We start from the raw sequence: 25,764 nt of genomic DNA on the forward strand, positions 1-25,764 counted from the left end.
ATGGACCTGACAAATAGAGATCCTGAGGGAGATTTAGGAACCAGGGTTCCTCTGTTTGCTGTGGTAAGGTGCTGGGTTTAAAACCAGGGAAAAGACTGTATCTGGAGATGAATCCAAGTGGTGAGCACCTCTCTTCTTGTGTGTCCCCAATCCAATGGACCTTTGTGAGAATTTATGGCATATATTTTGGAGTGAACCTGACTTGGTCCTATTCTATGTGTGTTTTTCGTAGTTTTTATTTATTTATTTATTTTTTTTGAGTACTGACAAGTTGCCCTATAAATACATTCATATTATTCTTTTTTTTAAAATCCTTTTTGTTTGTTTAAGACAGGGTCTCCCTGTAACCTCAGCTGACCTGGAACTCAAGATGTAAACCAGATTGGCCTCCTCAGTGCTAGGATTAAAGGTGTGTGCCACCACGCCTGGCACATTCATGTTATGTAAGGTTGAAAGACCTTATTTGAAGCTAGCACCCTCAGCTGCATGCCCAGGATTCCAGCACTACAGAGATATAGCAACAGAATAACTTCTGGACCAGGCTGGGCTACAAGAAACCCTGTCTCTAACAAACTAAAAACCAGGGCTAGTGAGAAGCCTCAGTGGGTAAAGGCACAAGCAATCCAAGCTTGAAAACCTGAGTTCAGTTCTGAGACACATGCATCACATACACACCCACACCCACACACCCACACAGAAAAAAAAGAATGTAATAAAAAAACAAAAAGTGATACTCTTACATAGTAGATAACATATTGACTTAATATCTACTCAAAAAACAGGAACAAGCAAAAAAACATTTTTGTGTGCCTTCCTCTTCTATAGAGTTTGGAAGACTAAAAACTACATTTCTTAGAATATCTTACAGTCAGAATCTCCATGTGAGTTGGTTCAATCAATTAGAGATACCGAAATGAGATTTGGAAAATGGAAATCAAATGAAACTAGAAAAAAAAATATATAATGAAAATAAATAAGGTAAGGATAGAGAGCTACAACCACTGGGAAAACATGTTAAAGACTCTCCTCAAAATGTTGAGGTCTCTGACACCCTCTGAGGGCAAGATCTATATTGTCCAAGCACTGATAGGTGTTTTTGTTTTTGTGGTTACACTGGACTCAGATCCAGTGGAGGAATGCCTCTGGACTGATCCTTTATGGAGGCCATCAGTGTAATTGCAGAGATCACCTTAAAACTCTGGCCTCTCAAAAAAAAAAAGTGTTTTTTTTGAAATTTCCTCTAGATATTTTGCCATTAGTTTTATCATTAAATCATAACCACCTCCCTTTAAAATGCTTCTGTTACAGTTGGTGAGATGGCTCTTTGGGTAATGGCTCTTGCCACCAAGACTGAAAACCTGAGTTTGATCCCTCCAACCCACATGGTGGAAAGAGAGAACCGACTCCTACAAATTGTTCTTTGACCTCCACATGCATGCCATGGCAGGCACATGCTCAACACCACCATAAGTGTACATACCAATAAATAAAAATTAACAAGCAAAATCAATAAAATATTCCATTTTACCTGGTAAGTATAACAAGTAATGTAATAGCACAGTCCATTTATCAGGTTAGAATCAAGATTTTTAGTGCTGAAGGGAAACTGGCTATTAGCCTAAATCTGTTTCTGTTTTTTTTTTTCTCTCCCCTACCCTCCCTTCCCCTCCTTTTCTCCCCACCTCTCTCACTATGGTGTCAAAGCTACCCTCAGACAGACCCTGTAATCAAATACAGTGCATTCACATCTTGATGAGTGCAGAGCCAAACACCACAACCAAGAGATAAAAAAGCAGAGAAAGAATTGTTACCTTCAGAAAAAGATCACTAGCATGTTACTTCAAAAGTGATGTCTTTGAGCTAGGTGTGGTGGTGCATACCTTTAGTCCCAGGTAGGGCAGGTGGATCTCTATAAAATTGAGACCAAGGGCTGGAGAGATGGCTCAGTGGTTAAGAACACTGGTTGTTCTTGCAGAACACCCGGGTTCAAATTCCACTACTCACATGGCAGCTAACAACTGTAACTACAGTTCCAGGGGATCTAACAGCTTCTTCTGTCCTCTGTGAGCATTGCATGACAGGGGTGCATTTACCTACATGCAGGCAATACACACATACACATAGATAAAAATAATTAAAAATATTTTTAAAAATTGAGATCAGCCTGATCTACACAGCGGGTTCCAGGCCAGCTGAGGCTACAGCAAGACCCTGTCTCAAAAAAGGAAAGTGATGCCTTTGAGTACTGAGGAAGGCCTTGGAATTTATGCAGGAAACCTGTACTGACTCATACAGAAAAGTTCTTTAGGCTAGGAGTGGTGGTGCACACCTATAATCCCAGCACTCCAGAGTCACAGGCAGGTTGATCTCTGGCAGTCCAAGGGCAGACTGATCTACATAGTGAATTCCAGGTCAGCCAGGGCTAAGAAATGAGACCCTGTCTCAAATCTCTTTCAGAGCAGGCATGTTCCTGAATGTGTTCATGTTCCTGAGCCCTGGCTTTGTCCTAGGGTAGGCCATCCATCGGCAGTACACCAAAGACACAGTAGTAGGAAAGGGCAGAAAAAGATTTACTCAACATGATTACTTTGGGAAGAATAGATAAAGGGGTTCAGTGAACCAAGTCTGAGTATGGCATGCATATGGTGCACTTACATACATACAAGCAAAACGCTCATACACATGCCCAGCTGACTAATGTTTTGTTTTGAAGATAATGTTTTTTATTTGTGTGTGAGTGTGTTTGTGTGTGTGTCCCCACTGTGACTCCTGGTGCTGGAGTTCCAGACATTTGTGAGTCACTTGTTCTGGATGCTAGGATCTGAACTCTGGTCCTCTGACAGAGCAGTAGATACTCTAAACCACTAAGCCATCTCTCCAGCTCCCATGCTAGTTTTTACTATGCTATTTCTAGAGCTATTCCAGCTCTGGGCTGCCCACTCCTTTCTATCAGAGAGACACCGACACTGTACTAAAGGGCGGTGCTGCTATCCTTGGGTAGCTAAGAAGGAATTTAAGATAACATGAGTCAGGGAAAGTTGCCAGACCTGGGGTGAGGACTTGATTTAGGCTCTCCCTCTGGCATAATTAAGGTCATATATAAATTCTTCCAGTATACCATATAATGTAAGGAGCTGTACTTTATGTGGGATTGTGAATTTTTTTTGTTTTTGGTCTTTCTGAGACAGGGTCTCCCTGTAGCTCCAGCTGTCCTGGAACTCACTATGTAGACCAGGCTGGCCTTGAACTCACAGAGATCCACCTGCCTCTGCCTTCCAAGTGCTGGGATTAAAGGCATGCACCACCACGCCTGGCTGGGATTGTGAATTTTAATTTTGGGAGGGTTTTAAAAAAAATTTGTATTTTATTTATTTTTATTTTATGCATATGAGTGTATTACCTGCATGTATATAAGTGCACCCATGTTGTGCAATGCCCTTGGAGGTCAGAAGAAGGTGTAAGATCCCCTGGAACTAGAGTTAAGGACAATTGTTAGCCACCATGTGGGTGCTGGGAATCAAACCTGGGTCCTCTGCTAGAGCAGTCAGTGCTCCTAACTGCTGAGCCACCTCTCTAGGCCCTATATTTAATTATTTATTTATTTATTTATTTATTTATTTATGTATTTATTTATGTATTTTTATGTGTATGAGTGTTTTGCTTGCATGTATAAATGCACCATGTGCATACAATGCTCACGGAATTCAGATACCCTAGAACTGGATTTGCAGACAGTGGTTAGCTGCCATGTGGGTGTTGGGAACCAAACTCAGGTCCTCTGCAAGAGTAGCCTGTGCCCTTAACCACTGAACCATCTCTCCAGCCTGTTTTAAAATCTCTAAATTAAAAAAAAATGTATGTGTATGAGTGTATTGCCTGCATGTAAGTAAGCACACCCATGTTGTGCAATGCCTGAGGACGACAGAAGAGGCTGTCAGCCCTGGAACTGGAGTTCAGACAGTTGTTAGCTGCCATGTGGGCGCTGGGATTTGAACCCTGATCTTCTGTAAGAACAGCCAGTGTTCTTAGCCTCTGAGCCATCTCTCCAGCCCCCAAAACCTCTAATTTTAATTTTTATATATATATATATATTTTTTGTCTTTTTGAGACAGGGTACCCCTGTAGCCCCAGCTGTCCTGGAACTCACTATGTAGACTATATAGACCAGGCTGGCCTTGAACTCACAGAGAACTGCCTGGCTCTGCCTCCCAAATTCTGGGATTAAAGGCGTGTGCCCCCATGCCTGGCAATTTAAAAAATTTTTTTATGTGCATGAATATTTTGCCTGCATGTATGTAAGTGCACCCATGTCATGCAATGCCCGTGGAGGCCAGAAGAAGGCATCAGATCCCCTGTAGTTGTTTGCTTTTTTTGTTGTTTTGAGACAGTCTTCCTGTAACCCCAGCTGGCCTGGAACTTGCTATGTAGACCTGGTTGGCCTCCATCTCTCTACCTCCTGAGCGCTGGGATTGAAGGTGTGTATCACCACGCCCAACTTCCTATGTTTGTTTTCATTTTGTTTTGTTTTTGGTATTTTTGAGACAGGGTCTCCCTATAGCCCCAGCGTTCCTGGAACTCACTATGTAGACCAAATTGGCTTTGAACTCACAGATATCTGCCTGCCTTTGCCTACTGAGTGCTGGGATTAAAGCCATGAGCCACCACGCCCACTCCTATGTTTGTTTTTTGAGACAGGGTCTCACTGTGTAGCCCCAGCTGGCCTGGAACTTGCTATGTAGACCAGGCTGGTCTCCAGCTACAGAGATCCACCTGCCTCTACTTCGTAAATGCTGGGATTAAATTATGTTTTAAGAATGTTTTATAAAATTGTGTTTATATTTATATTTTATTTTGGTTTTGTTTTTGAAAGGGGACTCTTTCTGTAGCCCATACAAGCCTAGAACACATTATGTAGTCCAGGCTAGCATTATATTCTTAGCAATTTCTTCTGTTAGCCTTCTGAATGCTGGAATTACAGCCTTGAGCCACCACATTCCACTGCTCCACTGACTACGTTTTTCCTTTATTATTGTTGTGGTTTAGTTTTTTGTTTGTTTGTTTTTTCTTTGTTGTTTTGAGACAGGGTCTCCCTGTAGCCCCAGCCGTCCTGGAACTTACTATGTAGACCAGGATGGCCTTGAACTCACAGAGCTCCAAATGCTGGGATTAGAGGCATGTGCCACCGTGCCCAGCTGTTGTGGTTTAGTTTTAAGACAGTTTTACTCTGTAGCTCAGGTTGGGCCTCCAACTGGTGATAATCCTTCTGCCTCAGTCTCCCAAGTACTGGGATACAGATGTGAGCCACCACAACCAGTTTTTGTTTTGTTGTGGTTTGGGACAGGATCTCATTTGTCAAGGCTGGCCCTAGACTCAGGATCCTTCTGTTTTCAACCTCTGAAGCAGCTGGGATTAGAAGCTATGGAATTTTTCAGCAGTAAGAAAAAATTGTTTTTTTGAGAAGGGGTTTCACTCTGTAATTCAGGCTGGCTTAGAACTGGTGGCAATCCTCCTGCCTCAGCCTCTCAAGTGCTGGGATTATGGGTTTGAGTCAACATACCTAGCAAGTAAATTTTTTTTTTCTTTTTTCCGTTTTTGAGACAGGCTGGTCTTAAACTGTGTACCAGAGGATGACCATAAACTTTTGATCTTCCTGCCTGTATCTCTGTAGTTCTAGGATTGAGGGACTACACCTGGTTTTTTACTGGTTTTATGGTGCTGGGGACTAAACCTAGGTCTTTCCTGCATGCCAGGCAAGCACTCTGAGCTGTATCCTAACCCTTAAACATCTTTTTAAAGGTTTAGGCAAAGTCAAGAATTATCTTCTTTCCTTGCTGCTTCTTTGTCAGTGACTGGGGAATCTTTAAAATTATCTGCACATTTCCTCCCCACTCTGTCTAATTTCAAGCTTGGTTCTATCTGTGGTTGCTTTTGTATTGGGATCTTACAATTTATACCTAAGTTTATCAAAAGTAATAGCAGCATTATCATGTGATCCTGATTTCACTGTTTCATGCTCATCAGGAGGCCCAGAAAGTTTCCCAACTGGACAACTTCAAAGGCTGGGTGGGAACTGTCTGGAGTAAAGGAAGGGAGGAGCTTGAGCTGAGGGGAGAGCACTTGCCTCTAGGAGTGTGGTGGAGGATGGGCAGCACAGGGGAGCCAGCAGAGTAGGCTTCTGTGTACTCCTGCAGGCCACATTACTACAATTTCTTCCTCTGTTATAATAGGGACAGCACCTGCTTCTAGGTTGTTCTGAGAACTGAGACAAAGTCATGAAAGTGCTCAGTCCAGACAACACAAACAGATGACAAGTAATGGGTGTTCTTCTCTACTTAGAGTTTTCACTTTATCCTAGAAGTGAAATATAAGTGAATATAAATGAATATCTTACTAGTGATATTCCAAATCTTTAACTGCCAGTACAGTCAGTGCCAGCTGCCATCCAGTCAAAACAGAAGTGGGTCACATACACATACAACCAGCTGGTTCTGCCTGACAACAATAAAGAACCACCAAAAAATTTTGCACATTTGAAGGACATATGCATTAGAAGAAGGACACTGAGCCAAGTATAGTGAAACAAGCTTGTAATCCCTGTATTCAGTAAGCAGGAGTATGAGGTCTCAAGCTCAAGGCCAATCTGAGCTACCTAGCAAGTTAAAGACTAACCTGGCTGCATAAGGAGACCTTGTCTCAAAAAAACAAAACAGGGGGACTAGTGAGATGGCTCAGCAGGTAAAGGCTTGATGCCAAGCATGGCGACCTGAGTTGAATACCAAGGACTTACATAGTGGAAGGAGAGAACCAACTCCTGCGAGTCGTCCTCTGACCTCCACACATGTGTCCTGGCAAACTGTACCCACACCTCCCTATACCCTCCACAAAATGAATAAATGTAATAAATAATAATAATAATAAATAATAATAATAGGGCTGGGTATGTAGCTTGGTTGGTGGACCACCAACCTCTCAGGCCCAGTTTGATCCCCAGCAGAACAAAAACCAGAGTGTTGATATGCAGGCTTGTATTTTCAGTGCCCTAGGAGTAGTTTAAGGTCATCCTTGGCCCAATATTTAAGACTCATCCAGGACCACATGAGACCCTGTCTCAAAACAAAGCAGACCTAAAACAATGATGACAAAAACAACCCCAAATCCCCATAAAACCCAAAGCCAAAAGCACCCCTTAGCTGGGTATGGTGACTCATGTACTCTCAGTACTTGGGAGTCTGAGGCAAGAGAACCGCCATGACTTTGAGCCTAAACTACATAATGAATTCCAGCCTGCCTAGTCTACAAAGTGAGACCTTGCCTCAAAACAAAGCAAAGTACCAAACCCCAAACAAAACCAAACAGTGAAATGAAGAGGAGTCCAAGGAGGAAAAGCTAAAAGGCTGTAGTGACAGAGGAATGAAGGGATCAAAGGAGGAAAAACTCTTTGGGACTCTAAACAGTCCTCCCAAAGACCCCGGTGCTGAACATCTGGTGCTCTGCAGTATTCAGACTCAAAAGTCTGTGATAGCCCTAACTCATTTGGTGGGTAGAATTCTCCTGGGGTGCAGAGCACCCTCAGCTAGAGTGAAGTCAAGTACTGAGTCCAGAAAACCCAGCCCCCCTGGGAAATGGTAGGCCCTTGATATCCTCTAGAACTTTCTCCAATATCTAGTCTATAATCCACTTCCTACCAGCAGAAGCTAAATTCACTAGTGTTGGTGAACATATTGTTATGTGGCTTCATAATGCCATTTGAGAAAAGTCTGAACTGAGGGGAGGGAACTGACATGCTCTGTTTCACTTGTGAGATCTTTTACCTCTCACCCAACCTTGGTATCACTCAGTATGAGTTTTTTTTTTGTTTTTTTTTTTTCTTTTTTGGTCTTTTTGAGACAGGGTCTCCCTGTAGCCACAGCTGGCCTGGATTCGATATGGCTGGCCTCGAACTCACAGAGATCCACCTGCCTTAGCCTCTTGAGTGCTGGGACTAAAGGCATGGGCCACCGTGCCTGGCTACTCAATGTGTTTTATCACTGTAGAAACCCAGGCTTCAGGCATCAATTCCTCATCAGGAGGTGTGCAGCCTCTAGCCTCCATCCTTTATGTTGTTCTGAAGGCTGTGCTCTTTTCTCCTTCTCCTACTTGGGCTTCAAAGGCAACATTTCTCACTCACCCCTCCAGCCACCCTACCCATGTTCAAGAAAGATAGCTCGAAAGGTATGTTTTTATTTCACCAAAAAATATGACATGCAACACCCATCCCCTAACAAACTATAAATGCTTAGAATACAGAATAAAGAGGAAATCCAACCTGTTCTGATGAGACACAAATTTGATTTCACAAAGCTCAAAAATCTGTTACAAAGTCTGTATAAATATAATCAGTCTTATCTTTAGAGTCAGATCGCCCCCCAAATTTTTGATGATATAATAAATCCCCTGGTCCTTGGATACACCATAATCTTCATTTGTGTTCCCAGCCAAATACAGTGATGACTACAAGATGAAATTTGTTATGTATTCTAGGACTCTAGATAACCAAATGGGTTTTAAATACTGTCTCCTGAGCCCATTCTCTGCCTCTAAAGATTGTGTAAACCACTGCATCCCTGGCTCAAGGGTTAAAGCCTTTCTCCCTTAGACCTAATACGTCTGCTCTAAAACGTATGTAGAGGGCCAGGGATATAACATGGTAGTAGGACATTTGCCTGGCACGTGAGAGGCCCTGGGTTTCATCCTTAGCACTGAAAACTAAAATGGATGTAGCAAAAGCCATTGAACTATAGGTTTTAAATGGGTGAATTGTGCAGTACGTTAATTATATCTCAATAAAATTATTAAAAATAGCTGGTGTCTAAGTTGCTAAGGAAGCAAAAGGTGACCTACCCTCTTCCCTTACACATCAGTCCACTATGGAGTGAGGAAAAAGGAGATCCTTAAGGATCCTTAAGGAGATCCTTAACCTCCTTTGAGGTTGCTCTGGGGGGCACTCGGTTTCAAGATGTCAGAATAAAGAAGTTAAAGGGGATGAACTTTTTATACTTCTTCCAGAATATCTAAGTATCTCCCACGGTCTTCATTACAGAAGGCAGTTACTTGATGGGAAGCAGCAGCTCAGGAAGCTGCAGAAGGCCTAGCCTGGGGCTCAGGGGTGATGTGTACATATTCACTCAGGGATAGTCCAGCATGGCCACAGGTTCTGAGAGTCACAAAATGAAGGACAATTTGGATGCTCAAACAAAAGCTTCTAGATGACTGAGCCACCACTGATGCCTTTGATGGTCTTGTCATAGCCTCATTTCTGTCTGACTCTCAAAAACCATAGTGAGAGCAGTCAAGGCTCATCAGACAAGCAAGTCACTTCGTGGCCAACAAAACCACCCAGAAATGCCTCTCAATTCTATACCAACCATCTAGTCACTGGGTAAAGAGTGCGTATGGGCACAGGCCATGAGCAACTGAGACTCGACCAAGAGATAACCATTCTAGCCTGAAGTGACAGAGAATTCCCAGGAGTGGGAAGAAAAAGGTAATTGGAAATTTTGCTCTTGCTTTACCATTCTGAATACTTCATCAGTTGTAGCTGGAGGAAAGGGGAGGGGGTGGAAAGGATACCCACCCGACTTCTGAGGTGGTGCGTACTCTACTCACCTTTCAAAGGAATGTTGCCAGAAATAGAGGCCTGGAGTCTTTTAGATTTTTAGTGCGGTGAGAACAGAAAAAAGATGTGGCTTGGGGGACAGAGGCTTGGAGGCAAGAGGGAAGTGCCTCTGTTTGGTGCAGGCCTTGTTAACTAGCCCTTGTTTTCCTTCAGTTCCTTTCTGGTCAGTCTAGAAGTTATTAATCCTGTGACCTAGCATAGTATATGAATTAAAGTCAGAAGCAGGCATCATGGCCTGTCTAGTCCATGCTGTTGCAGGCTGGAGCCCCCAAATACTCCTCCATCAAAACCCTGGCCTCCTGTGTTCTTTCAAAGCAAGATATCCTATCCCATGATATGCTCCAGGCCTCTAGGACTGAGGAGTTCAATGCTGGGCATTTTCCTCACAGGCAAGGGTTTACTATCTCCCAGTAAAGCCAATGGAGGATAAGCCTAGATTTATTTGGTTCTTTTTAGTGTTACAGGGAGATGGTAGAAGGTTTTAAAAAATTGTGGAGAATGGCTCTACTAGGGCTTTGGGCATGTTCTCAATAAATAACTTACTTTGGCATCGGTAAGAATATTTATCACTTAAAAGAAACGAGGTACCTGGTTATAAAAAAAAACAAAAAAAAAACCCCATAAAACAAAGACCCTTCTTCCTTGCTTCTCTTTGTGCTTATTGACTGTCTTCTTACACAGGCCTCACACACCTTGCCTTCAAACTGTCCACTGCGCTCTGTTTAAATTCATTCCCCAGGAGAAACTAATCCAGGCTACCGTGAAGATTGTCCATCAGAACCCCAACCTCCCCATCACCCAGCCTCTCTCCTACAGAGATCATGAGCTAAGGCATTTATCTGATCACAAGAACTCCCAGCTGCTCTTACCCTCAAGAGGACAAAGGTCAATTCTATGCTTAAAAAGAGAGAGCAATTTTTTCACTCCATAGCTGTGAGAATTATGGGCAGATGAAGTTATGGCTCCAACGGCTGGACTATTATTTGAAACAAAATACAAGCAAGGGAATAATACACAAACAAAGTGTGGGTATATTTGGTAGCTTTGGGGAAGCAGAAAGGAAGGTTTGGGTACTCTATAAAAACAAGGATCTCAAATCCAAACTTCTGATAAGGCCACAATGAGGAGATTTCCTGCAGTGGGTATTGCAAGATGCTGGCACCCAAATTGCCACAGGCTTGCAAGGTGATGTGGCAAGGTGAGGAGGCAGGGCGGTGCCTCTCACAGGTCCATGTCTGGGCCTCCTGAAGATGTCTTCAGTGGCACTGAGTCAAATCCATCAGGAGTCCTCTGAAAGAGAGATGGTGACAGGAGCTGGCTGCTGCACAGGGCAAATTAGGGGACAAAGAAGAGAAATGGAAAATAGGTGACAGAAGGAACCCCTCTGGACTTCCTGTTTTCAGGGGCTTCGTGGAAACAGAAATGAGCTAGCCTGTATTCTTTTTGCTCCCTCCAGGCTCAGTCAGAGAATAAGGAAAATCTCTAGACTCTCCTGGTTTGCATCTTTGCCGAGTTCTAGAAGTCCCAGACAGACTTAAGAAACCCCCTAGTTAACTGTTCTCTAGTTAACTGGTGAAGAAACAAAACAAAACAAAACAAAACAAAACAAAAACCCAAGTTGACTAGGGGAGTCACCTTGACAGGTTAGAAATAAGAGAACAAGATTCAGGCATGGAAACACCTACTGCCATCCCTTTCCCATTCACACCTGTTTGCAGAAGTCAGGTGAGTGTTTTGGCAGAGTGGGGCTGCAACAGCCCAGGAGGAGTTGCCTGGATGCCCTCTGCTGGCCCCACGCCCAACAGTGGTGTCTGTATTGCATTTATGAGCTCCACATTCACCCCCCACCCCTACAGAGCCAACCCTCTGAGATCAGAATTGCCCAGCAGGAGCAGTTTAGACTTGGCTATGACTCAACCCTTCAGGATGGGGCCCAGACACCTGTGAGATAGCACCCTCCACTGGTCAAAGGAGAGCCTTGCTTCTATCAGAAGTTGATCCCTGGAATGGCCTCTTCCCCCCTCCAAAAGAAAAAGCAAAACAAACGAAAGTGTGTGTGTATGTGTGTGTGTGTGTGTGTGTGTGTGTGTGTGTGTGTGTAGCTCTTACAACACAGATGGGTCAGTACTCTTTCTGGAAGTTAAAAAAACCTCAACAGGGGTTGGACAGATGGCTCAGCAGTTAAGAGCACGGGCCGTTCTTGCAGAAGACCTGGATTCAAAACCCAGCACCCACATGGTGGCTAACAACCAGTTTCAGGGGATCCAATGCCCTCTTCTGTCCTCTTCAGGAACTGCATGACACGAATGCACTTAAACACATGTAGATATAACACTTATACACATAAAATAAAAAATAAATAAAATATATTTTTTAAAAAGTCTTAACAATCTACCCACTAGAATACATGCTGGGAGAGAAGCCTGGTCAAGAGCAGCCTTGGCCCCAGGGAAGAGAGTATTGGTGTGAAATGCAGAAGGCAGAAGGTAGGGTTTTCTGGTGGGGACAGAACAGTGTTGAGAGCTGGGATCAGAGCAAGGGCTTTGCACCAAGCAGAGCCATTCAGTGTCCTAGGTAGGAGTGGTTGTTCTCCCCAGCCTTCCAGGATGATCCTCAGTTCATCTAAGTCCCCCTACCTTGGAGGTAAAGGATTTGATCTTCCCAAAGAGTGATTTCTTGCTGGTAAAGATGAGGTCATCTTCCACATCCTCGCCTTCCATGATGGCACAACTGTCAGCTGCTGGCAGGTCATAGTCTTTAAGGGTAGCGTTCATCACCAGTTTGGAGTACTTGTATTCTAGTCTGTGAAATGGGAGAATGGGAGAGGCAAGCTATGAGAATGTGGGAGTAAGGGGAAGGGAGGGGAGAGTTTGGGCAATAGATATTCCCTTGTAAGGAAAGTGAACCTTGCAAAATGGCGTGATAGAAGGGGTCTTGGCGCCCACTTTAGTGATTTTTTTTTCCCCTTAAGGCTGGTTGCTTCTGTGATCTCAAAGGTCAACAGAATGTTAAAATCATAAAGTCATTACTTGTTTGCTTGTTTTCTGGTTTTTATGAGTCAGGGTTTCATATAGCCCAGGCTGGCCTGGAATTTGATTTGTAGTGGAGGATGACCTCGAACTCTGGATCCTGTTGCCTCTACCTCCCAAGTGTTGGGGTTACAGGCATTGCTCCCTGTTCATTACTGTGCTTTTGCATTTTTTTTGTTTGTTTTCAATTTTTTTTTTTTTTTTTTGGTCTTTTTGAATCAGGGTCTCCCTGTAGCTCCAGCTGTCCTAGAACTGACTATGTAGACCAGGCTGAACTTGAACTCACAGAGATCTGCCTGCCTCCGCCTCTCAAGTGCTGGGATTAAAGGCATGTGCCACCACACCCAGTTTGTTTTGGTCTTTTTGAGACAGGGTCTCCTTGTAGCCACAGCTGGCCTAGAACTTATTATGTAGACCCTTTGGGCCTGAACCTCACATCTGCCTGCCTTTGCCTCCCAAGCACTGGGATTAAAGGTGTTCCTCACCACACCTGACTTTTCATTGTTAATATAAACAACCAATTAAGAAAATTCTCCTTTTTTGCTGGACTTTGAACCCAGGTCTCTAGTATGCCAGGCAAGCACTCTACCACTGATCTATAACCTCAGACCAATGATACTCTTTGCCTTTTTATAACCATTTCCGTACTACCATCCCTGTTCAAAAAAGGATCACCAAGTCTTTACAACTAGATAAATGGCTTGAAAGTCTATAGCCAATCACAGAGTCTATAGCCACCTTGAGAGAAAATTCCCAGTAACATGTCCTCAGATGTTCCCTTCCATCAGTGGTCCAACCCCTCCCTTCCTCAAACGCCAATACTCCATCATGTACTTTTGATTCTTCTTCCAAAAGTAACAGGTCAAGACAGTGAGCAGGATGGCAGTACAGGTGCCAGCAGAGATGCCCACTTTCAGCCAGAAATCTATCGTCTTACAGATGGTGACTTTCTGCTCAGGCAGTGAAATGCCCCCGAAGCACAACTTTGGTTCTCGCCACATGTAAGTAGTCTTCTGTTGGGAAGAAAAGCAACAGCCTCAGATCTCACATTCTCTTCTTTCCTGGGAAGTCCCCAAGCAGAGGGCAACTTACCTGGATCCCAGCCACACAGCTGCTGACAAAAGTGTGGTAGTCCGAGGCAGAGCAGACAGGACAGGCAGCCACACTCTCCCACAGAAAGTGGAAGTTACAGCCATCGCAGGTCCCATCAGAACACATCCTAGCAGAAAGGAGAGCTGAGATATCACTCACTGGGCTGGTGGGATCTGGTCAAAAACCTATTTCATTTTTTGCCTGACTCGTCTTCTCCCTGCCCAGAATGCCTCACCAGGATCCTACCAACCAAACCTTAATTCAGGTGCGATGCATTTCTCCTCTCTCTCTCTCTCTCTCTCTCTCTCTCTCTTTCTTTCTTCATCTTCCTCTTTTGCCTTTCTTTTCTCTCTTTCATTCATTCTTAGACTCTCCCTATATAGCCTTGGCTGGTCTGGTACTCACAATGTAGCCAAGGCTGGCCTTAGACTCACAGCAATCCTCCTGTCTTGGCCTCCTAAGTGCTGAGAATTTAGGCATGAGGCACTATGCCTAGTTTGAGGGTTTTGGTCTCTAATTTCCCTGATGGTAAGAGGCTTTCCTATTCTCTGCCTGCTTTTGTGGACATCAAATGAGAACTTATGTCAGATGTCTAAGTTTTAAAATATTTTATTATCTTTTAAAAAATATTTTATTATTTTTATTTTACATGTATGAGTGTATTGTCTGCATGTGTGTAAGTGTACCTGTGTCATGCAATGCTACAGAGGTCAGAAGAAGGCATCAGATTCCCCTGGAACTGGAGCTAAGGATGGTTCTTAGCCACCATGTGGGTGCTGGGAATCCAACCCAGGTCCTCTGCAAGAGCAGTCAGTGCTCTTAACCACTGAGCCATCTCTCCACCCCAATTATCTTTTATTTTGTGTGTATGAGTGTATTGCCTGCATGTAGGTAAGTGCACCCATGCCATGCAATACCCTCAGAGAAGTGTCAGATTTCCCTAAAACAGGAGTTCTGGATAGTTGTTAGCCACCATGTGGGTGCTTGGAACTGAACCCAGGTCGTCTGCAAGAGCAGCCAGTGCTCTTAACCACTGAGCCATCTCTCCAGCCCCAGATGTGTGAGTTTTAGAATGTCTGCACTTCTAAGCCCTAAAAGACTCATGTCTTCCCCCTGGATATGTGACATTTTGTAATCGCCATGACCTGGGTGTGGTATGCAGTTGACATGGCTTTTAAGATTGGACATGCACTTTGTGTGGGTTTGTGTCTGTGTGCAATTCTCTGTGTGTGTGTGCTTGTGAAGGTCAAAGATTAATCTTGGATGTTGTTCCTAGGGGTCATCCACTTGTTTTTTGAGATAGGGTCTCTTACTGGGACTGGGCTAGGTTTGCTGGCCAGTGAGCTCCAGCTATCCACCTGTTTCTTCATCTCCAGCACAGGAATTTCAAGTTCATTACTGTGCTTGGCTTTCTACTTTGATGCTGGAGATCAAACTCAGGACCTCACACTTGTGCAGCAAGCACTTTACCTACTAAACTGTCTCCTCAGCCCTTGGCTTTTGTTTATGTAATGTATGTGGGGAGTTGTTTTGTTTTGTTAAGATAGGGTCTCATGTAATCTAGGCTGACTTTGAATTCACTATGTAGCCAAGGCTGACCTCAAACACTTGATCCTCCTGCTTCTACCTTCCAAGTATTAGGATTCAATTACAGGCATGCACCTCTATGCCAGTCTTTGGATAGGCTTTGAATTGTACTGTGATATTTACAGTAGTAAAGAACAGTGATTTTTCTACTCCCACACCACTGCTGAATCAAATTCCCTGCTGCTTTGTTTTGAGTCAGGATCAAGGGGCTGTGACTACTTTCAAGAGCCCATGATGGTTCTATACTATTTTTCTCTTTTTCAGTAAATCTCGGGCTCTTGGGGTCCAAGGAAGGTCAAACTGTGGCTGGTGTAGCCTCCCTTAGCAGGGATTACCTGGGTAACAGCAGCGTTCCAGGGACAGCTTTCGTTGGGTTGCATCTGAGGCGAATGGTAGTTGATCTTCCAGAACTGCAGGACTGAGTCACATCATTGGATCTGCAGGGAAGCCAGCCCCATGGGGAAAAAAGTCACTCCACTGTGTTATTGGAGAGCTATTACATGAAGTCAACATCAGGTGATTCCCTCACCGGGCAAGCTGAGACTCGGGCTCTAGCTTGACACACAAGGAGGGTACAGACTTTGGTCTTTATATGGAGAGAGTAGGGACCAGGGAGATCTAGTCAAGGAAGGCAATGCCTAAGAAGGAAAAGGTGGGCATACATGGGGTCACCTTAGGAGCAGTGAAGTCTGTTGCAAAGCCTCCCATATTTCTCCCTACCTCTGGGGTAGAATTGTCCCAGCACTGCCCAAAAAGCTGAGGTCAAGTTATAGTCAGCCTTTAAGCTCATGACTGGACACATCTGCTAGGCCTCAGACATGCCTAGGCTTGATACTAGAGGTGGCTAGAGAGGGAGGAGGAGTGCAATCAAATTTGTGGGGAAGTCCTGTGTTTCACTTGCATTCGCCTGGCCTTTCATCTTCACCTAAAAAAGAAGATCACGTCCGGCATCCCTGAGGTCTCCGGGTGGAAGAGTTCAGCTGGGGAGATGATTCCATCAAGAGTCATGTTTGTTGACACTCCTGTCAAGTCAGAGTTCTCAGTTAGTTCTCACCTGTAGCATTAGCTGGCAACCATTTTACTTGCTCTCCAGACCCATCAACCACCAGCCTTGCTTCATCTTCCCACATCCCTGAGAGGCTCATACAAAATGAACCAGAGGTTCAACAGAGGTGCCAGGGGTACTTGGCATATAAGATAAAATAGAAAATGGAGGTCAGGAGGTCCCCCTCACATGGAACCATGTGCCTTCTAGTCTGTCACACACACACACACACACACACACACACACACACACACACATTCAAGCAAGCCTGGGGCAGCTAGGTTACTCACCAACAAGTTGGTCAGCAAGGCTGACTGGCTGTGAGGACACCCCGGCCTTGTAGCCTGTCACCTCTGAGGGGATGATGACTACCTGGCAGACATAGGCCACGATGGACTTGGAGAAACCTGCCTCACCCTCAGGGATCCGGAGGTCAGTGACATTGTCAGTGCACACAGACATTTTCTTTCCCTGGTGGAGAAGATGAGGGCAAAAGCAAATGGTCAGAGGAGTCCCGAAAGGAAACTGCGAGCTGTTTTTTCCACATCTAAAAGTTAAGCTTTCTAATCATATGTCGCACTAGAATAATTCTAACACAAAGGCTGGGGGAGAAGCTAAAAATAAGGTCTGTGTCCCAGTTTTTAGAACTCCAGCTCAGAAGTATCCAGCATTTTACTTCCTTGGAGTCACCTGGGATGTGGTTGGGCCTGGGATGTGGTTGGGCTTTGTAGTTCTAGCTCACAAACACACCAATCAAAGATCACAAACACACCAATCTTAGAAACTGAGATATGCAACTGATCCCAGGAGTCAGTGAAATTTACTGCAACATCTGGCCTGGTTGTGTTCTCTTCTGTGGACTGATTCAACTGTTTGTCTCAGAAGCACTGTCTAGATAGAGATGCCCAAGCGTTCACATAGACTCTACAACCAGGCCCCTTCCTACCTTGAGGCAGGATATCTGAGGGCAAACAGAACCACCCTATCAAGTGTTTTTTTTCTTATTTGGTGAGGTTTTGCTATGTGGCCCAGGTTGACCTAGTACTAATTGTCTTCCTGACTCAGCCTCCCCAAGAAGAGGGAATAATTGTGTTACAACATCATGCCTGCCTGGCTACCAAAAGGCTTCATAGTACTTAAGTATATGTCTAACTGATAAACTTCTTTGGGGAGGAGGAGGCGGTTCTGGGGGAATGAACCAAGGGTTTATGCATCCTAGATAAGCATTCAACTGTTGAGCTAAACTCCCCAACCTCGCTCAGTTTTGTTTGTTTGTTTGTTTTCTTTTAGACAGGAGCTCCCTATAGTCCCAGCTGGCTTGGAACTTGCTGTGTAGACCAGGCTGGCCTCCATCTGCCTCCTAAGCACTGGGACTAAAGACATGCACCACCATACCCGGTCACCTTTTCCTGACTTTTGGTGTTTTTTTTTTAAGTTTCTTTTTTTAATTTTAAAAAATTTTATTTATTATTTTTATTTTATGTGTATTAGAGTATTGCCTGCATATTTGTAAGTGCACCTGTGCTGTGCCCACAAGTCAGAAGAGGACTTCAAATCCTCTGGAACTGGAGTTACCGACAATTGTTAGCCATCATGTGGGTGCTGGGAATTGAACCTGGGTCCTCTGCAAGAGCAGTCAGTGCTCTTAATCACTGAGTCATCTCTCTAGACCATATTTTTTATTTTCTGTGTATGAGTGTACTGCCTGCACAACCGTAGATGTGCCGGTGTTGCGCAATGCCCACGGAGGTCAGAAGAGTGCGTCAGATTCCCCTGGGACTGGAGTTACAATGACTGCTAGCCATCATGTGGGTACTGGGAATTGAACCTGGGTCCTCTGCAAGAGCAGCTAGTGCTCCTAATCCCTGAGCCATTTCTCCAGCCCCTTTCTGTTTTTTGAAACCAAATAAAACATGTCTGGAGATAAGGAGTTTCACTGTGTAGCCTGGCTTTGAATTCCAGATCCTCCTACCATAGACTTCTGAGGGCTGGGATTATAGGAATGGGCCACAATGCCCAGCTCCTCTAGACTTTAATAACCTTACCATGGCCAGGCATGGTGGTGCACACCTTTAAATTCAGCACTTGGGAGGCTGAAGTACGACGATTGTTGTGAATTTGAAGCTATCCTGGTCTACACAGGGAGTTTCAGGCCAACCAGGGCTATGTATCAAGATGCTGTCTCAATAAACAAGCAAACAAATAAATAACCTGACTGTGTAGAACTCTGGAAGACAGTAGGAATTTAGACTTTTTTGGGCTTTTATTTTACTGTTTTTAATTTTTAGATTTTTATTTATTTATTGTGTGTGGGGGTATGAGTATTCCATGGCACCTATGTGGAGATCAGAAGACAATTTATAGGAGTTAGGAGTTGGTTCTCTCCTCCTACGTGGGTTTTGGGGTCATCAGGCTTGGCTGCAAGCGCTTTTATCTGCTGTGCGATCTCACCAGCCCAGGGCTTTGTAATAGAGGAAATGCTAATATATTGTTCCTTCAAAAATGTTAAGTTGGCTGGGTCGTGGCACACGCCTTTGATTCTAGTACTGGGGAGTGAGAGGCAGGTACATCTCTGTGAGTTCTAGGCCAGCCTGGTCTACATAGTGAGTTCCAGCCCAGTCAGGGCTACACAGTGAGACCCTGTCTCAACAGAAAAAGGAAAAGAACCCTAAGTTTATGGAATATCAACGTATGACCTGTTTGCTAGTATAAAATCATTTGTTTAATATTTTAAATTTAAGTGGACTATGTATTTAGAATAACATTTTCAATGTTCTAATTTTATTCTAAATGGAGCTAAATCTGATATGTTTCCTCCTAGATTGTAAATAGAGAAAAAACTCAAAAAGAAAAACTTTACCATTATAATAAGAGTTATTTTGCCTGCAGCTGAGGCTCTGTAGTGTGACCATAAACAGTGATTTTTTCTGAAAAGAACAAAGAACCCTAGAATAGAAAGACCCAAGACCCTGGATTCTGCACTGTCACCTTTCCCAGCTCACTGCAGGACACTGGCCACTGGGGCTTGCTTCTTCCAGTCTCTCTTCCCAAGTTCCTACCACCTGGGACTTCTGAGGCTTCACTTTAGCCTCTTTAGAAGTCTAAAGCAAGTTAGACACCCATCTTGAGTCATTCATGGATTCCTTTATTCTCTGACATGTTCTATGTAGAAACACATCAACTTTTTTGCCTGTAAAGGACTCTTCACCACAGAGACACAGACTCAGTGCTCCAGGTGCTGTTTTGTGACACTGGAAATGAGCTTTCCCAACTTCTAACTGCTAATTAGGCTATATCATCAGTCAAGGACATTAATAGCAGGATCCCCCTTTACATTTCTGCCTTTGAGTTGTGAATCCAAAATATCTGCAGGGGCATAAAGTGGCTGGTGATGACTTTCTTTCCTCAACAAAGATACATATAAATAAACTAAGGACAGTTAATTTTATCCAGTCTCTAGAAAACAAGTGGTAAATGTTCTACTTCTTTAAGGCTTCCCGCCTGCCTTTTTTCATTAGTGTGTGTGTGTGTGTGTGTGTGTGTGTGTGTGTGTGTAGGTTCATGTGTGCCATAGTATGTGTATGGAGGACAGAAGACAACTTTCAGGAAGCGCTCTCCTTCCACCATGTAGGTCCCAGAGATTGACCTCCACTCATCAGGCCATAGTATGTGTATGGAGGTCAGAAGACAACTTTCAGGAAGTGCTCTCCTTCCACCATGTAGGTCCCAGAGATTGAACTCCAGTCATCAGGTTTGGTGGCAAACACCTTTACTTGCTATGCCATCTTTTTTCCTTTTAAAAATTAAAAAAAAATTATTATTGTTATTATTTTAATATTTTGCTTATTTTTATTTTATGCATATTAGTGTATTGCCTGCATGTATGTAAGTGTACCCATGTCATGCAATGCCCACAGAAGTCAGAAAAAGGCATTGGATCCCTTGGAACTGGAATTACAGATGATTGTTAGCTGCCATGTGTGTACAGGGAATCGAACCTGGGTCCTCTGCAAAAGTAGCCAGTGCTCTTAACCACTGAGCAATCTCTCCAGACCTTTGTTGGGGGACCCTACTGCTAAGGTTGCAGTCCACCATGTCCGGATAGCTCTAAGGAGCTTGGCGCTATATGGAAGGACTCCCTTTCTCAGCAGGGGCCTCCTGTTCTCTGCTTGATTTATCTGGAAAGTGCCCAAGCACGGATGCCTGACCTTATTTGGAATATAGCCTTGGGCATAGTTACCTGCAATAAAACTGCCCCCAGATTTTTTTCTATATGATAATTAAGCATTTCCCTATAGCCAGATGATAGGATCCCCCTACCACATGTAAATAAAGCATACTATGAGTACCTATAAGCTGAAGCTTTGACTGATGTCTCCACACTATATTTTTCCCTGACCCCCACTGAATAAATGGAGCTGTATCACTGAATCTGACTCCCCGGAAGGTCTTTTCCGTAGTGCTCACTGGCCGTCCTGACCCCGTTTGTTGCTTCTGCTCCCTTTGTTCTCGTGGGTCGGTGGCCAACGGCCCTCAAGGGGAGGGAGAGACCCACAGACCTTATTCATTTTTTTTTTCTTTTTTGGTCTTTTGAGATAGGGTCTCCCTCTCCTTATAGCCCCAGCTGACCTGGAACTCGCTATGTAGACCAAGTGGCCTTGAACTCACAGAGATCCACCTGCCTCTGCCTCCCAAGCACTGGGATTAAAGGCAGTGCCACCACACCTGGTTTATTATTTTTATGTTATGTGTATGAGTGTCTTGCCTGCATGTTGTATGTGCACCTGGGTATACAATGCCCATGGATTCCAGAAAAGGGCATTGGATCCCTTGGATCTAGAGTTAGGGATGGTTGTTAGCCACCATATGGGTGCTTGTAACTGAACCCAGGTAGTCTGCAAGGGCAGTCAGTGCTCTTAACCAATGAACCATCTCTCCAGCATTTTGCTGTACCATCTTGATGGCTCTTATTTTGTTTTGTAAGATGGGCTCTCATTGTGTTGTCCATGCCAAATTTGAACTCCTAGATTCAAATGATCTCCTGACTCAGCATCTTGAGTAGTTGGGCCTACAGGTGTGTACCCCTGTGTCTTGCTCTGCCTATTCATCTTCTTTTAAAAAATATTTTTTAAAATTGTATGTGTATGCGTGTATTGCCGGCATGTAGGTAAGTACATCTGTGTAGTGCAATGCCCAAAGAGGACAGAAGAGACTGTCAAATCCCTTGGAACTGGAGCTACGGACAGTTGTTAGCTGCCATGTGGGTGCTGGGATTCGAACCTGGGTATTCTGCAAGAATAGTCAGTGTTCTTATCTGTTGAGCCATCTCTCCAGCCCCACTGCCTATCCTTTTGTATATGTGGTGGTGGTAGTGGTGGTGGCGGCGGTGGTGGCATATGCATGTGTACATATTTGTGCATATGCACATCTGTGTGTCTGTGTACATGTGGAGGTCAGAGGCTGATGTCAGGTGTCTTTCTTAATCATGCTCCACCTTATTTTTTTAATCTCTCACTGAACCTGGAGTTTGCCAATTAGTGGGTCAGGGATTTGCCCATCTCCACCTCCCCAGCACCGGGATTATAGGCACAAGCTGTCTTGCCTGATTTTTACATGGGTGCTAGAGATCCAAATTCAAGGGAAAATATCAGGTAAGAGTAAATGAAGACCTTATTTTAAACATTTTTATTGTCTGAAATGTCAGTCATACATATAGTTTTACGAGAAAAAGTCCTCAAGGAGAATTAGAGTTGTTTGAACCCTTTGATCTTCCCATTCCTTGGCTGCCCGCATGTATTCTGTCTGTCCTCTTGTCCATCTCTGGCCTCCCATCCACTGCTTTCCCTTTTCATCCTCACCCCGTCCATCAGCACACCTTACCTGGTTTCCACAGAGACTCAGGGTAAAGTGATGGAAGTACTTCAGCCCTTTTGAGGTGAAGCTTGGTGCTCCAGCAAGAGAGACAGTGCTTGCCAGAGCTGAGAAGTTGTAGTTGAAAATCCTGCCTGGAGTGTCACGGGAGAAGGTGCAGTCATTGTAGCAGATAGAGTGGATCTGCGGGAGAGAGGGATCAGGTCAGCAAACCGGCAGAGAAGACCTCAGCCTGTTCTAGAGGTGAAAAATGAAGAAGAAAGGACTGAGGTGTACACTAACAAATGAAACAGGCACACCCAGGGTTTATGTATATCCTGCCATTTGGGCTGGTGGGCTAGCTCACCCGTTAAAGGCTCAGGTTAACAACCAAACTATCTTGCCACTTGATTATTGGCACATATAAGATGAACAACCCTGAAGAAAGTATTCTTATACAATTGCCTACAGTGGCTATCATGAAAATTCTGCCAGAACCACCAGCATCCAGAGGACTTTTACAAGGACATCTGCCAGACAACTATCTTCTGCTCAACCTTGGACTGATGCCAGTTATTATTAACCATCATGGCCAGGGAATCCCTGTTTCAAAATATATGATATGGGGGCTGGAGGGATGGCTCAGGGATAGTTAAGAGCACCTGTTGCTCTTGCAGAGCACCCAGGTTTAGTTCCCAGCACCCATATGGTGGTTCTGGCCTCAAAGGGCACTACACACACACCAGATACATATACATACATGGAGGCAAAACACTTATACACATAAAAATTTTTTAAATCTTCGCGTGTGTGTTTATATGTGTGTGTGTGTGTGATTCTCCTCATTGCTGTCTTAAAAAAGTTCCCCTTGTGACTCTTTGAATAACACTATATTTTGTTGTGGCAAACATATTCCCACTGTAAAACATCAATAAAACTCTGAGGTTCCGGCTAGGAGTGGTAGTCCACGCCTTTAATCCCAGCACTTGGGAGGCAGAGGCAGGCGGATCTCTGTGAGTTCAAGGCCATACTAGTCTACATAGTAAGTTCCAGGCAGGGAGATCCCATTGCAAAAAGGATGAAGAAAAAGTTCCAAATATCAATATTAATCAGTGTTCTTTGGATACTCTCCAGTTAACATACACACACACACATATATATATATTTGCATTCTGCTGGTTATCAAACCCAGGGCCTTGTGCATGCTAGGCAGGTGCTCTACTACCAAGCTTCATCCCAGCCTCTGCCTTTCCTTCAGCAGAAAACAATGAGTTACAAACTGAAATAAGTGTGTGTGTCCAGAGTGGCAGGAAAGAAACTACTGATTTCCCCCTGATGCACAGCACGCCCCAAAACCATTTAAACCACCCCAAACCCTGCTTCCTCTTGCTGGGGTTCTCTGTCAGAAACTGAGCTGTGGAACGAGCTTTGCTTCCTGTCCCTTAACCTGTCTTAGGGTCCCTGTTCAGTGACAGCCTTACACTGCCCCAGACAGGAGCAGAGGGAGTTCCAGGGGAAGAAGGTTGCCAGGTGTCTGTACAACCACTGTGCATAGTTTGCAGCTAAACAGGGATGTTTGCTGAACACACAAATAATGTCTTGCCAGTGTGGTGGTGCACATCTATAATCCCAGCACTTGGGATGTAGAAGCAGAAGGATCAGGAATTCAAGGTCACCCTAAGAACGACATAGCAAGTGTGAGGTCAATCTAGGTTACATTGCACCCAATTAAAAATATATAAAAAATATTTTAAAAGTCATAAATAAATTAAAATAAATAAAGTCCAACACATGTCTAATGAGTATCTAAGATCTTTTACTCATATATATAGATATATGTTTTATTTGGGGGTTTTCTGAGGTAGGACTTCCTATAGCCCTAGCTAGCCTGGAACTTGCTATGTAGACCAGGCTGGCTTTGAGCTTCCAGAGAAAGACCTGCCTCTGCCTCCCAAGTACTGAAATTAAAGTTGTGTACTACCATGTCTAGCTTGGTTTTTTTCTTTTGTTGGTTAAACATTTTATTTATTTATTTATTTATTTATTTATTTATTTATTTATTTAACATATGAGTCTTTTGCCAGCATGTATGTAAGTGCACCTGTGTTGTGCAATGCTCACGGAGGGCAGAAGGGGGTATTGTAAAACCTGGAACTGGAATTTTAGTTGTTAACAGCCATGTGGGTGCTAGGAACCAAACCTGGGTCCTCTGTAAGAGCAACTAGTGCTCTTAAGCACTGAGCGATCTCCCCAGTACCCCCAGCCTGGTTTTGGGGTTTGAGACAGGGTCTCATGTATTCTAGGTTGGCATAAATTTGCTATGTAGACAAGAAAAACCTTGAGCTCCTGTTTTTCCTGCCTTCATCTCCCAAGTGCTGGGAATTCAGGTGTGTGCCACATGCCTGATGAGCATATGTATGTTTTTAGATGAGAAACTACATGGGGACAGTGGTACTGTCTTGTCCCACTGGAGAATAATCTTAATATCTGTAAAGCTGAGAAGCCCCTGGATACAGGGTAGCAGTGCCAATTAACTGTATGTGACTACTAAGTATGGTGGAGCATGCCTTTAATCCCAGCACTCAAGAGGCAGAGGCAGGCAGATCTCTGTGAGTTCAAGGCCAGCCTGATCTACATAGTGAGTTCCAGGCCAGCTAGGGCTACAGGGAGTCCCTGTCCCCAAAAGACCAAAAAAAAAACCCAAAAACAAAACAAAACTGTATGTGTCAGCAAAGGTTAACTTACCTTCTCAAAGGAGAGTGGGCAAATTCCCACCTTGTAAACAGGCTAGATTGGACTAAGCTGAATTTGAGTCACAGACCCCACTTCCCTTCTTGTATTCACAGATGCCAAATAACCCCCCTGGACCACAAAGTCACCAGTATCCCTTACCCATCAACTGAAGACAAGTCATCTAATGCAGAGGGAAATCAAGCCCTATTATTAGGAGCTCAGTACTTGAGGTTCCCACCTGGATGGTGTCCTCCACTACAACTTGGTGGAGTATACTAGGGGCACACGTGGGTATTAGTCCCTCAAGAATCCAATCGATAGCCCAGTACCCTCTGAGGCCATCCAAGCACAGGGCCCAAGATTAGACAGATGCATGGCAGACCTTGTTGCTCTTGGTCCCTGAACCACAGGATACACAGGCCTGGGCACCATAAGGCTGGTGGGCTTGCAGGATGGTGTTAGGGGGACAGAGGTGGCAGGTTCCAGAATCTCGGTCAATGTAGTGACCAGCAGGACAAGAGGTGCAGGAGGAGCCCATGTCAGAGGCTTCTAGGGCACAGGGACGGCAGTAGGAGGCCACTCCACCCATGACATTGGTGACATTGATGGAGTAGATCTTGGCAACATCATCGGTGTACTTTCTGCCCTGGAGACAAGGAAACGAGGGGAAAAGGGGGAGGGCTGAGGCAGCAGCAACAACAGAAATAGCAAAGTACTTCAGAACGTCTTTCATTCTTTTTTCTCTTCCTTCCTTCCTTCCTTCCTTCCTTCCT

At 44.2% G+C, this 25,764-nt stretch overlaps 1 protein-coding gene across 3 annotated transcripts in view; it reads right to left on the reverse strand.

Annotated features, from left to right (window-relative positions):
• Positions 1-8,200: 8,200 nt before the first annotated feature.
• Positions 8,201-25,764, reverse strand: part of Kiaa1324 (KIAA1324 ortholog) — a 100,576-nt gene continuing 83,012 nt past the window's right edge. For 2 of the 3 annotated variants that reach the window (XM_008850404.3, XM_008850406.2), the window contains 9 exons: positions 25,374-25,637; positions 22,289-22,462; positions 16,699-16,879; positions 16,289-16,385; positions 15,699-15,800; positions 13,777-13,903; positions 13,519-13,697; positions 12,292-12,457; positions 8,201-10,945 (listed from right to left, as the gene is read on the reverse strand). In XM_008850404.3, the coding sequence (XP_008848626.1) occupies positions 10,877-10,945; positions 12,292-12,457; positions 13,519-13,697; positions 13,777-13,903; positions 15,699-15,800; positions 16,289-16,385; positions 16,699-16,879; positions 22,289-22,462; positions 25,374-25,637 (1,359 nt within the window). In that variant the 3' untranslated portion in view covers positions 8,201-10,876. Of the gene's footprint in view, positions 10,977-12,291; positions 12,458-13,518; positions 13,698-13,776; positions 13,904-15,698; positions 15,801-16,288; positions 16,386-16,698; positions 16,880-22,288; positions 22,463-25,373; positions 25,638-25,764 lie in introns of all 3 variants that reach the window. The other variant, XM_008850405.3, reaches the window with a different exon arrangement.

Source organism: Nannospalax galili, unplaced genomic scaffold (assembly GCF_000622305.1).
Source record: "Nannospalax galili isolate Female #2095 unplaced genomic scaffold, S.galili_v1.0 scaffold5, whole genome shotgun sequence".
In the NCBI taxonomy this organism is placed as follows: domain Eukaryota; kingdom Metazoa; phylum Chordata; class Mammalia; order Rodentia; family Spalacidae; genus Nannospalax; species Nannospalax galili.